This window comes from Orycteropus afer, unplaced genomic scaffold (assembly GCF_000298275.1).
Source record: "Orycteropus afer afer isolate SDZICR_OR568_19922 unplaced genomic scaffold, OryAfe1.0 scaffold00571, whole genome shotgun sequence".
In the NCBI taxonomy this organism is placed as follows: domain Eukaryota; kingdom Metazoa; phylum Chordata; class Mammalia; order Tubulidentata; family Orycteropodidae; genus Orycteropus; species Orycteropus afer.
Genome location: NW_006922158.1, coordinates 893,764 through 909,064, shown reverse-complemented (window position 1 = coordinate 909,064; position 15,301 = coordinate 893,764). Strand labels below are relative to the sequence as shown.

At 42.8% G+C, this 15,301-nt stretch overlaps 1 protein-coding gene across 1 annotated transcript; it reads right to left on the bottom strand.

Moving 5' to 3' along the window:
* Positions 1-611: 611 nt before the first annotated feature.
* On the bottom strand, positions 612-13,188 carry CD40LG (CD40 ligand). Its single transcript, XM_007956004.2, has 5 exons — positions 13,033-13,188; positions 10,812-10,943; positions 6,010-6,067; positions 4,021-4,083; positions 612-988 (listed from the first exon to the last, which is right to left on the bottom strand). The coding sequence occupies exons 1-5, from the start codon at positions 13,186-13,188 to the stop codon at positions 612-614; spliced, it is 786 nt and encodes a 261-aa protein (XP_007954195.1).
* Between the last annotated feature and the right edge of the window lie 2,113 nt (positions 13,189-15,301).

The window sequence follows — 15,301 nt, the reverse complement described above, 5'->3', positions numbered from 1 at the left end:
GAGATAGGGACAGGCTTGAAATTAGATAACCGATTAGCAACTGCCTGATGTGTGTGTGTGGGTGGGTGAGTGTGGTAAAGAGAGGGAGAGACTGAGTGTCAGGGTATGTGGTGGAACCAGTGTTTTTCAGTTCTCCATTGTGTTGGACTTTCTAGGACCTGGTTCCCTCTATCAGGGCCACAGTGTCCCAAAGTCAACCATAATTGAACATGAGCTGAGCCTTCCACATCTCCACTGGCCAAATACTTGATCCACTGGAAGACATTGCACACAAAAGAAACAAAACTAAATGTGGCAAATTATCTGCTGTTTGCTCAGCTTTCATTCTGTGCACGATGACTTTCACTTTTCTTATGACCCTAGATGTCTGTATCAGTAGGGTTTCTGCTTCCAAATATAAGCTCTTAGGAGCAGGGCCTGTTTTGGTTTTCCCTGCCCTGTAATTCACTTATTACAGCCCTATATGCCTCGGGTGCATAATAAATAGTTCTCCATGAGGAGGATCGTAGGGTTATAAATAGGCAGTTCAACAGGGGGGTGGTCTTAACTGCTTTGCTGTATTATGAAGACTACCCGCATCAGCTCAGCCACAGTCCGAGAGGTTCCACTGTTCAGAGTTTGAGTAGGCCAAAAGACGTGAAGCCAGTCCCGTGGCTCACTTGGCTTGGATCAGTCACATTGACAAATACCGAAGCACCTGATTGCAGTTCAAATACTCCTCCTAAGTGGATGGATTGTTGCCCGCAAGGTTTGGAGGAACTGTGGGTATTTGCTGCCCTGAGTAAGATTCTCTCGGAGTCACTCGGGGACCTCAGGCAGAGGCTGGCTATAAATGGCATTTGTCCCGAAGCTTCCCGATTGGAACAGAAGGTGATTTGAGCATAGACATAATAGAGTCCTTGTCTTTGAACGGTCAGCTGCTTCTTATATTTGAGTTCTACCAACTTGGTGCTCATGGTGTAATATCCTTTTTCAGCCCACTGTAGAACTGTAATGGAGAAGGGAAAAATTTGTGGTGAGGTGACGCATATCATGGTTCACATTCTAGTAGAAAATATAGTTCCATATGGGACACTGGCTCCATTATACAGATGGAAGATCTGGGCATCGGGGATTCCTCAAGACTCTGCTGGCCCTCAGGATCTAGAGAAGAACTATGGCTCACATATCAGCATGGGCTCTAGAGTCAGATGGAACCTGGTTCTACTCTAGGCTTCATTTAAGCTTGGGCAAATCACTAAATCTCCCTGAGTCTCAGTTCCCCATCCATACCAGGAAAAACAAAAACAAAAAGCAAGCCAAATGCCATCGGGTTGATTCTGACTCATGGTAACCCCATGTATTTCAGAGTAGAACTGCCCTCCTTAGGGTTTTCAGTGGCAAATGTTTGGGAAGAAGATTACCAGACCTTTCCTCCGAGGTGTATCTGGGTGGATTCAAACCACCGACACTGTGGTTAGTAGCTGAGTGCTTAAGCATTTGCACCTCCCAGAGACTCTTCATTATCTGCAACATGAGCTAATATTCAAGCCTATCTCAAAGATTTGTGGAGAAGATTGCATAAAAAAGCATAGAGTCCCATGAATTTCTAGCTCCCACCAAGAATTCTTAAAGCCAATTCGCCCTTGAATTTAAGAAAGTGCCAATGATTTCAAAACTCCTCACTATAAATTACAAATGCCAAATTATTCTGACAAAATCCTTGCTAATATGAAATCAGCACCTTGCCTTGAATTTTCTAAAGTCAAGGAGTTGTCAGCATAGAGAGAAGGAAAGACCCCATTTCTTCCTAGCGGTCATGCCGTTGCAAATTCGACCTGCCTCCCACAGCAACGACTAAAATTAGGCAAGGAAGTATGAAAATAAACCTGTCATTTCACGCTGTGTTTTGATCTACCATTGTAGTGGGCGCCATCAACTTGAAAGTACCTGTATTCTTGTGGCTAGGCCGAGTACCCACCAACAGTGTGCCATTTTCTCGGCTGAGATGGTGAGTGGGTTCAAAGTGGTGTGTGCACCCGATTTCAAATCTCAGCTCCCACAGAGGTCTACTGAGGTGGGGTGGGGGTGGGGAGAAGTGAAAGTGTACTGATGCAGATCCTTCCCTGAGCCATTTTTTTTTTTTCATTTCCACTGGGTGGTCTTAGGCTTATCATGGTGTAAGATCTTACCTTATTCCTTTAGGGATAAGGCAAAAACAAAAACCCAAAATCACTGCCTTCGAGTTGGATCTGACTCATAGCGACCCCTGTTGGGTTTCCAAGGCAGTATCACTATGGAAGTCGGTTGCCCCATCTTCCTTCCGAGGAGTGGCTGGTGGGTTTGAACCTCCAGCCTTCTGGTTAGCAGTCAAATGCCTTAGGCACTATGCCACCAGAGCTTCTTTAGGAATAAGGAGACATCTGAAATGCCTGACATAGAAATCAGCCCCCAACTTTTCACTTTTGAACCATGTGATGGAGAATAAAGGAGTAGGAGCCCTGTCTTTCAGAAAGTCCGGTTAAGTTTAGTCCTTGCTGAGGAAGGAAGGTGCAGTCTGTAACAGCATGACAAGATAAGAATGAGAAGTTTGGGGTTGATGCAGAGAGGGGATGGAAATATTATTATCTTCCCACCTGATGCCCTGCAGACTTTCTGTGATGCAAACTGTAAAATATTCCAGGACCAATATCAACCAAGGGCCTTTTGGGAGAACATGAGCCCCATGAAATAAATCCAAAAGTAAGAAAAACTGGATTCGGATACAGATGAACAAAGATCAGTAGAAAGCTATTATTGGAGGTTTCTTTGTTGCTGTCATCCAATCCAAATGAGAAGGTGCCACGTGGATGGCCTTGGACGTGCCAATATAGTCATAATGTTTTCCCATAAGTGTATTTTCTGAGAAAAAGGTACTTCACAGAATTATTAAATGTCATAGGTATAACTGATACTAGTGAAAGTCTTCATGCCATTCTTTTGACATATAAACCACAGTGAAGTACGCTAAGCGGTGACACCTTACATTGGTACAACACTTGACAGCTTAACTTTCTTCCACATTAGGGCTGATTTGCTATTCAGAGCAACCCTGTAAAGTAGGCAAGACAGGAATCTGTTGTGTAAGAAAAGGGACTTGCTCAAGGTCACCCAGCAAGTGGTGGCCACGGTTCTTGGACCCCAGTATGCCAAAACTCCCTATCCAGTGCTCTTGCATTCCATGCTGGCTTTGCATATATTACACCCACTGAGAAACCCGAATGACCTCTGAGATGAGGTGATCTCGTGTTCTCTCTTTCTTTCATTAGAATTCCATCCCAGAGCACTCTGCTGAATTTTCAAAGATACTCATGCTCTCAGACTGCCTTTATGTTGATGGGGGATTTTATGCTAGCATGTATGCATTTATCAGATGCAACACATTCTCCAGCACAACTATTGCAAGGTACGGATTTTGGGGGGAAAAATCTAAAGGCTAGAATGATGGCAGAACATGTACGGAAAGAAAATGGTTCAGACTTGAAAAGATCACAGTATGTCATCAGTTGTTACTTCATTGGAAAATCCAATGTCCTGGCACCTATTGATCTTTGCAGAATGATTTTACCTTTAATTTCCCTGAGGCTGGCCCCAAGGAGGTTGGGGTTAATCATACAGGGATTGACAGATGGCAGGAAATACCCCAGAGACTCATTTACACGTGGTGAGGAGAGTTCGGGAGGAGGGATGCTTCCAGTCACTACCTGCTATTTCTTCGATGCTGTCAGAATAATAGTCTCTCCACCCAGTAACTCATCACTTAGAATCAGTCATTGAGCAAGAACATAATCAGGATGTGGAGACTACTTCCCTCTTCCTTCTGTCCCTCCAACTCCCATCTGGACATTTAAACTCATTTTGAAGACAAAGGGGATCACATGTGAGGTGTATGGGTTGGTTTGTAAATTGGGGCCCAGAGGAAGAGAGGAGCCTAAGCTGAATTGCTTCCATACCCCAGCACTTTCCCTTGGGTGACTGATGCTCAGAATGCCATGGACTTACCAGATGCTGTTTTACTACTGGCATCACTTATGACATGGGCTGCAATTTGAGGCTCCTGATCACCTGAAATGAAACCAAAAGCAACCTGTCAGGCCAAAATAACACAAAACTGCCCACAGAACTATTTGGTCCAGTCTGACCATGTAATAGAGACTGTGCCTGAATAGGCTTCATGAAAGGGATGAGAAAATGGTCTGGAATCCCTCCCACTGAGGGAAAAGTTGATTTCTAACAAATCTTAACAATTTAATTGGGTGTTGCCATTGACCCTATGTTCTTAATAGTTGTTCAGTACTTAATTCTATTTCATGTAGATTGACACAACCCAAAAACACTGGTCTTCCTTCAATATATCATGAATCTGGCTTTTAGGAACAACTCCCAAACACTGAAAGTCTTGGTGGCCCCAACGTCATGTCTACACACTCAGCTAGTAAGATCCTTCTAGTGTCTGACTACTAGAATGGTCAAACTACTGTATCTTTCTCTGTTTCTCATGTCAAAGCTTTGCTCCTGTAATTAGATGTGCCAATATTCCAAACGGCAGAGACGTGTGGAAGTTTGTTGTTTTTTTTTTCCTCCAGTTATAAGCCTAGTGCTGGGCACTTTGTAGGCACGTTATAAATGTTGAGTTAAATCATATAACATAAATTACCAGTTGGTTAAGTCTATCATTTTACTGAAGACTGCTAGGCAGCCTTCCCATTAACTGTTTCCTCAGATTTCATGGTAATTAACAGACAACATGTTACCACTCAACATATCTTACAGTCACTCATTTTAAAAGCAAAATATTCGTGGAAATCAGACGACCCTGTAGCTTCCAGGCCAATAGTTAAGGCAAGCTCTGAGTGCTCTCTTTGCCTCACAAGCGGTATCTATAGCTCTGTGTATATGTGCTAATTTACACAAGCCATAGCATCATGTACACCAGCTCCATGAGATAACAATCTCTCTACCAACACCTCCTTGACCACTACTCTACGTTCCCCATACTCTGCTGCTAAGTTTACTTCGGGAAATAGTGTGTTTGGTTCAGAGCACTATATTCTAAGAAGGAGAGGAAAAAGTTAGTGTGTCCAGAAGTAGAGACAATTAGGAGAGGAAGAGTTTGGAAAGTGTCGTAGGAGGAACAGTGGAAGATTTTGGGGATGTTTAGTCTGGGAAAGAAAAGCCTCTGGGGGCTGTGATTACTGTCTTAAGTACCTGGGCAGCTGCTGTGGAGGAGAGGAATGATACTTGGATTGATACGGGCCCAAAGAGCAGAATGAGATCCAGCAAGTGGAGATTTCAGGTAGGTACCTTTTGGCTCAAGAGAAGAATAGACTCCTCTTGGCAGTATAGTAATCTTACTACCATCATTAGAGCTATCCATAGATGGACCAGGCTGCCTTATGAGGTAGAAGGTGCCTCATCCCTAGACAACTTCCATCTGAGGTTGGGCAATAAGTGCTATTGGGAAGAAGACTTGTGCTCCAGGAATGGTGCTGGATTTGAGAATGATCCAGGTCCCTTCCCACTATGAGATGTCTGGGATTCCAGGATCTCAAGAAGAGAATCAAGAATACTGTCATAGGAATCATTCCTTGATCTCAGAGGCTCCACCTGGCCACTGTTCCTCATGACCAACTGTTATCATTGGGCAAATGAATGCCACTATGGCTTTCCTGTCATCTTATCCACCTTAGGTGGTCCCAGGCTGTATGGTTACTTTGATTAAAGTATTACAAATAATGGAATTTCTTTGTACTTGGTATTGTCAACATTAAAGGAGCAAAGCCTTCCTCATAAACATGTATACACGAATCCTTTCCAAACCACAAGGACCAGAGAAGGTGTCATTTTGACCATTGAGCTCCTGTTTTTTTTTTTTTTTTTTTCCCCCAGAGCTACAAGTTTCCAGATTCAACACTGGGCTATTTAATATAATCAACCTAAATCTCCTTTTCGTTTGTAAGCATTCATAGAAGTTGGTAAATAGCAACCTACCTCTTTGCATTTCAAAAGTTTTTTCTTTCTTCTTTGCCTCTTCATTTAGCACTATATCCTAAAATGAGAATCATTGCAAAAGATCAGTTGGGCAGGGGCTCTGCTATGAGAACAGTTCTCCATTTGGCATCTGTCATTACTCTGTTTCTGCTGAGGATTGTCATATAGACTCAGGTCCTGTCATTAATTTCATAACACCAGATGAGTTGACAGCCCAGAAAGCCCAGCAGTGAATCCGGAAGCAGAATCTGGCCTTACTATCTTCATTCCAGTGCTTTCTGCAGATCAGAGGCTATGATACTGGCCCCTCCTGTGACCCCAGCCTCCCTGGCTTTGACAGGTATTGACAAATAATACTGGATGGGGGGATGCTTCTACCCTGGGACTGGTATATGGATATTATTAAGCATAAAGCATTGTGCTGTATTTATTAGGATAAAATTGGTCTAAAATCTCTTAGGAAAAGGAAATAGTTAGTTTGATCTTGGGAGAGAAATCCTAGATTATAAAAAGGCCTTCTGACCTTTTTTTTTTTTAATGTTCTTGTTCCTGTTAATGAGCTGAAGAGATTCTCTTGTTGCTGGTTGCCCTGAGTGGCCCATATTTATGTAGAACAATCAGCATTTAGAAAACACAGGTTGTCTCCCAATGCTGCTGATGTTCAAAGGCAACTGCAACATTTTTTAAGGGGTTTCTTCTCACTCTATGACTGAAGGAAGGCTAGAGGTACTTAAAGACACTAACAGGAATTGTCCTCAACACAGGTTAGAAGGTAATGAAGGCTACTGCTGCCATTTAAACACTGAATCAAAGCCCTGGATGTCTTAATGGACCGGAATGAGGTGGTGCAAATGGTTAATGCGTTTGGCTGCGTAGCTGCTATCCGAAAGGTTGGAGGATTGCATCTGCAATCCACCCAGAGCTGCCTTGGGAGAAAAGCCTGCTGATCTCTACAAATTGAGCCATTGAAAACCCTGTGGAGCTCTGCCGCAAGGGTTGCCAGGAGTTGGAGCTGACTTCACAGTAACTAGAGACTCCGGAGAATGAGGTTCCCCGAGGAGTCTGAGGCTGAAGCCAAGAAGAGAAACTGCTAGGTCACATTCAGAGGCGAAGCTCAGCTCTCTCTATCACTCTGTGTTCTGATCTGAAGGGAGGAAGGCAGTAGTAGTTTCAAGTGTTCAGATAATCAAAGGCCTTGTGCTCCTTCCCATTGCTGGAACCAATTGTCCTCAGGAGCTTTCCTTTTTGTTCCTCGTCTAGAAGGAACTTTGGTGGTTCCTGTTGAGTGTATCGTTGTAGGCTCAGCTCAGTTGCCAGATGGCAAGAGCACAAAGGGGAGCTTGCGCCTCCAAATGCTCACATGGCCGCATCTCAACTTTCCATTTGAGCTGAAGCGCCGCACGTTGAAAATGCGGCCGCAGGAAAATGTTTGCGAGATAAGTAAGCAAATGACTATTTCGTGTATTTTTGAAAAATGGAGTGTGATGATCAAGGTTGAGATACTTCTAGGCTGGGTGGGTGCATTGGTGTCAGGGCCTGGCTCAGATGAAAATGTGAAGTCAGCAAAGCTGTCTTGTATGCACCCAACTTTGCCTTTCTGTGAACTTTCCCCCAGCCACATTTCCCTGGCCTTCCGTCCCCTTGCTCCACTCCCTACCTGAACTGAAAGATTTTTAAAAGTTGGCCTCAGAAAAATCTGGGATTCATGATTTCTCTGTTAGTGGGAGCTCTAGGTAGCAGGTACAGACATGTTTACCTTTCATCACAAAAGGAAATGCTTTGACCCTACCTATCAAGGGGATCCCAGGCATTGGTGGACAGGTAATCACGGGACTGATCATTGTGACAGGTGGTGGGTGGGTAGTGAATCTTGGTGTGAGATTGCACTATGAAAACTGCTGTCTCTGCGTCCCCTAACATAATCCCCGAGTCCCATCTTCCTCCCAAATTGGCAGTTCTGTGCTCCCTGCCTCAAGAGATAATGGTTTTCTTGTCACTAACCCAAAAAACAAACCAAACCAAAAAAAAAAAAAAGCTAAACACACGGCCATCGACTTGGCTCTGACTCATAGCGACCCCTCCTTGGGTTTCTGAGGTGGTATCTCTACAGAAGTAGATTGCCTAGCTTCCTTCCGAGGAGTAGCTGGTGGGTTTAAACTGCTAGCCTTCTGGTTAGCAGTCAAATGCATTAGGCACTATGCCACCAGAGCTCCCTTCTTGTCACTAGAGTGTTCAAATGGAGATTGGATGACTCCTTGGTAGGGACAGAGGGGAGGAGACTGAAGTTCTGGATTGAGAATTGAATTTGATGATTTCTAAAATCCCCTTTAAGCCCTATGATTGGAAGCCCCAAATTTCAAACTCCATTGCTCAGAAAGAAACACAGCTATCATTTGGTAAGAAAATAAAAATCCAGTCTGGGGTTATCCTGTAATTGTCCTATTGGGGAAAACAAACCAACAAATAAAGTCCAAACTATGGCTTTAGAATGAGCAACGCTGTGGAGTGGATAACAGACAGGAAGTCGGTGATCGCAGGTGGACTGGGTGGCCGGAGGACTTTGTATGTAACCCTCGTGTGTCTCACGGGTACAGATGCACTCAACGAGCTTCCATACACACTGCACTAGCGGCAAGGTGACGTGTCTGAAAAGGTCGACCCTTGTAGAATATGAAACTTTGGAGCTGTCACTATTTTTATACCAGCTTAAGCAGGGTGTCCGACCCAGCTGTTTTCCCTTCTCTGGTTCTGAGTAGCTGATTCTGTAAGTTTTACGTCTCCGACATGAAATGAAGACATGAAAAATTTGCAGTTCAACTGTCAAGCCCTCAGTAAGAAAGAGAGAGGGAGGAAAAAACCCAACAACTGTTCTCACTGCCAGCGGAGAGAACTTAATGCAGTTCACATAATTACACAATGTCAGAGCTTGCAGTCCCCTCACAGATAATTTCAACCCTCTCATTTCATAACTGGGAAAACTGAGGCCCAGAGAGGTGAAGTCATTTGCTCAAGGTCACACAGAACACACATTCAATATGCTATTTGTATTATCAACTGTTCTTGTGACAAGAGTTTTATTCACTTTTAAATATACAATGCCTCTTAATACTCTGTCATATTGACCAGAACCCTAAACAAAATAAAACAAAACAAAACAAAAACCAAACTCACTGCCGTTGAGTTGGATCTGACTCACAGCAACCCCTCCTTGGGTTTCCAAGGCAGTAACACTATGGAAGTAGATTGCCCAGTCTTCCTTCTGAGGAGTGGCTGGTGGGTTTGAACCACCAGCCTTCTGCTTAGCAGTCAAATGCCTTAGGCTAAACCACCAGAGCTCGCAGAATCCTCAAAGAACCAGAGAAACTCAAATATTTGCCAAGGTTGGCAAGCCAAGCATTGCAAATAATGGTTAGAGGTCTTCATCTACAACCTAGATTAATGTAAAGAACCTGAGAACCAGCAGCAGCTTTGAGCTGCATTCTGATCCCCAGAGGTGACTCAGGTATAACCTCTTAGAGTCTTCTCTGGGCTCAATTACACATGAGCGACAATATAGGAGGAGAGGAATGAGCTCTGGTGTGAGTTCTAAAGCCCTTCACGCCTGGGTTAAATTACACACAGTCCCCATGTGAGAACTAACTCCGGTTGGTTTATACAAAGTCCTCCGGCCACTCAGTCCACCTGCGATCACCAACTTCCTGTCTGTTATCCACTCCCCAACGTCACTCATTGTAAAGCCATAGTTTGGACTTTATTTGTTAGTTTGTTTTCCCCAATAGGACAATTACAACCGGAGAACTAACTCCTTACTCTGGTACAGAGCTCTCTTAGATGTGGAGTACTACCTCCTGGACACAACCCCAAAGGGAGCTGAGGGCCAAGGGTGTTTGATTCAGTGTTCTGAGAGCAAAAGGTCTAAAAGAATTCTCAAATTTCTGCCTCAGGAGAAAGAGACATGAGAGCCCATGTCTGCGATAAGGTAGTGGATGTTGTGGGTGTATCTTCAGAAAAGGTTCTACAACATTCTTGTTTTAGAACTCATTATGGGCCACAACCACTGCAAGGACTTTGGGCTGGATACCAGTCTGTTGTGCTGGGAGGCTTTGAGCCTGCTCTGCCTCAAGTCACGGTTGGCCCTAGAAGGGTCTGGCTTCATGAGCAAGGGGTATCATGTAGGGTCTGATGTGAGCAGAACTGAGAAAGTCCACCTGTTCCCTGCGCCCCTCCCCATAATAAAAGAAAAAAAAATTCTCACTTTCATGGCTCCTGAAAATCCATCATCAGAGAAGTGTTGCTTTATATGTTAAAGCTTATCAGTCTTCAGGAGTCCCTAGGACTCCCAATGAAGACAAAACCTTAACTCATGGCCTGCCAACGCTGCAGTGGCCAATGGTTATTGCTTCCTTGGGAAATGGGGTCCACAGTGAGAAGGCATAGAGGTCTGGGTGGGGAGTCAAAGAAATACAAAAAGCAAGCTGGGCATGCTTTATAACTTTGCCCAGAGACGGCTGCGTGTGTGTGTGTGTGTGTGTGTGTGTGTGTGTGTGTGTGAATGATGCCTGTGGAAGCCTTTTTGTTCTTATCAAGTATTAATGTGCCTACTTTCAACTTTCCTTTCCCTTTTAACATAGCATTTTGGCTATATAGATATATACCAAAAACACAAGCATATATATACACACACACACATACACATATTACAAATGTTTGAACTTTTGCACGGTCAGATTTCAGTTTGCCAACCTAGCAAATGCAGTAGAACTTTTCAATATAACACGTTTACCAACAACTGCGCTCCTTACCTTGACGAAGCCTCCGAACTGGCTTCTAATTTCTTCACAGTTCAGTAAGGATAAGGACCCCTCTCCTTTGGTGCATCTCTGTATCATTTTCATGAACACATAATCTTCATGAAGATTCCTTTCATCTTCTATCTATTTGTGAAATAACAGAGACATGAGACATGTCATTCAGAAGGAGAATGCCGCTAATGGTGTGTGTCTGCACATCCACTTCTCTGGCCCAGGAGAATTTCAGGCTTAGACATGGGAAGTCACAGGTTATATTGCATAATTGTTCTTGGCCACTTTTTAAAAATCCCAAAAAGCCATCAATTAAAGTGTCATCATATCTAAAGCTCTAGGTAGAAATCCCTTTAGATCCAATAAAACTGTATCTCAGTGTGTCCATATATTCTGCAAGCAACATAGCAGCAGTATTCTGTAATTGTCGTATCTTCTGGTGCTCCGGGAATAATTGGTCATTTTATCCACATCCTATAAAATACTTTTCTGCTGAACTAATTTGGCCACTTTATTGTAATGTTTGTAATGCAGTGCTTGGTAAACAGAAGTTAATTTGCAATGTGTGTCAATTAATTTAAGTTCTAATTACATCACTCACTCTTTCTTTCCCTTTACTATGTATAGAAAACGTTTGCTTTTTTTTTTTTTTAAAAAAAAAAGAAACCATCTATTGTCCTGAAAGCTAACAAGATATTTTATTTTCCAATGTCTTTGAACAATTAAATGTATGGAATTCACATGTATAATCAACAAATTCTGTATCATTTTCTTGTTTTAATATCAGATTTTTAGATTCAAAACAAAATGCAATTAGTGGGTGGTTTTCATTATCTCTGAGAGCACACCTCAGGGCTCTGGGAAATTTGTCTCCTCAGGTCAATCTCTCCCCTTTAGAGGCTAGAACGATGCCCAGGCTTTTGATTGGCAGAGACCACCAGACCAAAAACAAACAAATAAACAACTAGACCCAAAGCCTCTCTCTTTTCTCAGCAAGGAAATCTAAAATCTGCATAAAACTTCACTGTCACCTTATCCTGACAGAAAACCCCATGGCCTTGTTTCCAGGTCTATATCCCAATGCAAAGGAGCCCTAGTGACACAGTGGTTAAGCAATCTGCTGCTGGCTTAAAAGTTGGCAGTTCAAATCCACCAGCTACTTTGTGGGAGAAAGATGTGGCAATCTGCTCTGTAAAGATGACATCCTTGGAAACCCTGTGAGACAGTTCTGTCCTGCCCTATAGGTCACTGTGAGATGGAATTCGACTCAACAGCAATGGGTTTGATTTTTTTTTTTTTTTTTTAAATCTCAATGCAGGACACCCGAACATCCCTAAGAAAATGCAGTCATCCGGATGCTGCCCCCCCCCCAATGCCCACATCCAGAGTTCTTGGAACAGCTGATAACTGATCAAGATGTCTCCTGTTCACCCATGATTGATGTTTTGTCACCACATCCAACAATGCCCCCCAGTGTAAGTGGACAAACACATGGAAGCAGGACAAATCCTAAAGGTTATCTTTTCTAAGAGCGCAAAGCAACCTGCTAAGCTATCTACTCTTCCATTGCTGGACTCTAACCGTTTAATAATTTAAAACATCTTGGAGGGCAACTGAACAGCTTGCAACTCCAAGCAACATTTGAAGAATTGCACGGAGAAGAGCCACTTTTACTAAAAGACGGCAAATTCTGGGACTTATCCATGTCTATGCTAATCTGAAGTGCTAGGAAATTGTTTTTCCTCCCTAACTGGAAATTTAAAAGAAAATGCAGTGTCTCTTTAAAAAAATCCTTTTTAAGCAAGACTTTAGCAAACAATTATAGCTAATGCCTACCCTGTACTAACTATGTGCAGACATTGTTCTAAGTACTTTATATGGTTAAATTAATTTAATCTATGAGGTGGGTACCATTTCATGCCAATTTCTCAGATGTGGAAATTGAGGCATAGAAATGTAACATAACTTGCCTGCAATCACCAAGCTGGTAGGAACAGAGATAAGATTAGAACCCAGGTAGTCTGCCTCCAGAGCCCAAGCTCTTAGCCAGAAACACGAATATGGAACACTCCTGACTAGACAAACAATATTATGCCACAAGACCATTCATCTATTTGGGTTTCTACCATTTCCCATCATTTAGATAGAACTGAACCCAAGAAACAGCAAATCAATAAGAACCCCCCAAATTTAGTTAATAAAGGCTTATGGTTCATCTTACCTTGTCCAACCTTCTGTGAAGATACACAGCAAAAAGTGCTGACCCAATCATCTGGGTGATAAGAAAAATAGTAAGTAAATACATGAAAATTTTCATACTGACGGGAGGTCCAGTGGTCACAGACCGAGGAGAAGGTTGACTATAAGTTTCGATCATGCTTTGTTAGAGTTGAAATGATATCTTCTGGTCGAGAAGGTGGCAGAGGCAGCATGAGAAGACTGTCAAAGTGGCCACCTTACTCAGGATTAGTTAAGAGCGCATAATCGTTGCAGCCCACACTTCCTGGAAAATGTGCTTCGTAGTCTTCTCTCCCGGCAAAAAAAGTTACGTAAAGGTTTTTTTTTTTTTTTTTTTTTCTTCTTCAGTATACCCATATCATTCACTTCCAGGCTTTCCCTTTTGTTAGTAAAGAAGAAACAGTCTCTTCTTCCATATATTCATTCTTGCCTTGAAATGCCATCGACTTCTCAACAGACAATGGCAGTATTTTCCTATCGCTGTTTAATTTTTTGGGGGCTCACCAGTTTCAAGGAAAGTGACAAATTCATCCACTAGCATCGGGCTTATTTCAATTTCAATCTTACTAATAGAAAGCGGGAACCTGGTAGATGGGGAAAGAAACAATGGGCAACAAAAATCCAGATTGATTGTGTGACTGATGTGCCACTGGTTAATTGCTTCCCTCAGGTGAGAATGTCAAGATTTTATTTCTTTAATCTTTCAATCCAGTGAAGCCCCAGCAGCTTTTCAAGTCATGTCTATATGGTACAGAGCAAAAGAAAGGCTGAAAACGATTCAATTTTAGGTTAGAGAAATAATTCAAGAAAAATACATTTTCTCAAAGGCCAAGAGAAGCAGGGTCTTGAGGCAAAATTCTGGGATTGAGAAGAAGGTGGGAATATTAGCATATGCCAGTCTACATTGTTCAATTCATCAGATAATTGTTGATATAATGGTTCAGAATAGGCAAAATACGTGACAGGCGAGAGACCCGGATTCTAGCCCTCACTCTACCAATAAACTGCTATTTACCTTCGGCCAATCACTTCATCTTTCTAGGCCTCGGTTTCCTCATGTCCAGTGGGGCAGTGGCACCTACCTTGTCTTTCCCATAGCTTGTTTTAAGGATCCAGTAAAGGTGTGTGTGAAAGAGTTTGGAAACTATTAAGGAATAGGCAGACACAAATCTCATCCTGAATTTTGTGGAATTTGTTTTGCATGAGACGTGAGTTTTCTAAACAATTGCCAACTCTTTACATACCTACATAGTAAAAAACAAGCAATAACAACATCAAAAACACTCTATTCATAGTCTAAGCTATGAATCGAATCATCGAGGTGTGTAGGATTACACATTTCTGAGTGGCTTGTGGATGGTTTTATCAGATTACCTTCAAAATAAAAGCAACTATGGAAATCCCTACCCCACATCCCAACCTGGTTTAGAAACCATGATAAGATTGCTTTGGTGATTCCTACAAAATTGTTTTGAGAGACAAATAGGAAATGTAACCTGCTGCTCTGATCGGCACATTGTCTGTATGGTTAGCACCTGCTTTCTTCCCCGCCCACGCCCCAGCATCCTGTCCTGGGCCCAGAGCTGCGTAGCTTTTCGCCGCATCTGTCAAGTAGGTGGCTTCAGTGCATGTGATGAACTTTGATCAGCCAAGTCAGAAGCTTCAGCTCTTTGACTAGTCACCTTAGTTCCACTGAAGGAAAATTATCACCAGAGCCAAAATGGTCTCAAGGACTTCTCCAAGGCCAGTTTCTAAAACTACAGAATTCCAGAGCTGCCAGGGCCCTCAGATCAGCCCAGCGAAGCCCCTAGAACACAGGAGAGAACACTGAAGAAAAAACTACAAGAAGCCAGCAATGTCAGGAATTGTTCGCATGACCAACTTCAAGAAAGAGTTGTCCAACCTATCTGGCTCCATTTCCTGATTTCCTACTCAGTCTCCAGCTTACTACACTCTGATTGCTGCCCACAAGTAACCCTCAGAAACCACTCCCATCATTATTAGTGGAATAATAATTCTGGCTGAATACTCTTTTTCCATTGTTAGTGACTTCTCTATGGTTATGTCGAACAATCCATCCTTCTGGAAACTCTCTTCCCCCAGCTTCTACATCACCGTACTCTTAAGGACTTCTGCTTCTCAGAATCCTTCTTCAGAGGGTCTCTTTTTCTTCTCCTCTTCATATGATCCCCTTAAACTTTGATATCTCTATCCTCCCTCTTCCTGCCTTCTCTTCTAATTCTTCATGTTTT

Coding starts and splice junctions, on each gene's coding strand:
- CD40LG (XM_007956004.2), bottom strand. CDS start 13,188: ATGATCGAAACTTATAGTCAACCTTCTCCTCGGTCTGTGACCACTGGA. Junction 6,068..10,811: donor AGTTCGGAGGCTTCGTCAAG/GTAAGGAGCGCA, acceptor TTCTCATTTTAG/GATATAGTGCTAAATGAAGA. Junction 4,084..6,009: donor AACTTTTGAAATGCAAAGAG/GTAGGTTGCTAT, acceptor GTTTCATTTCAG/GTGATCAGGAGCCTCAAATT.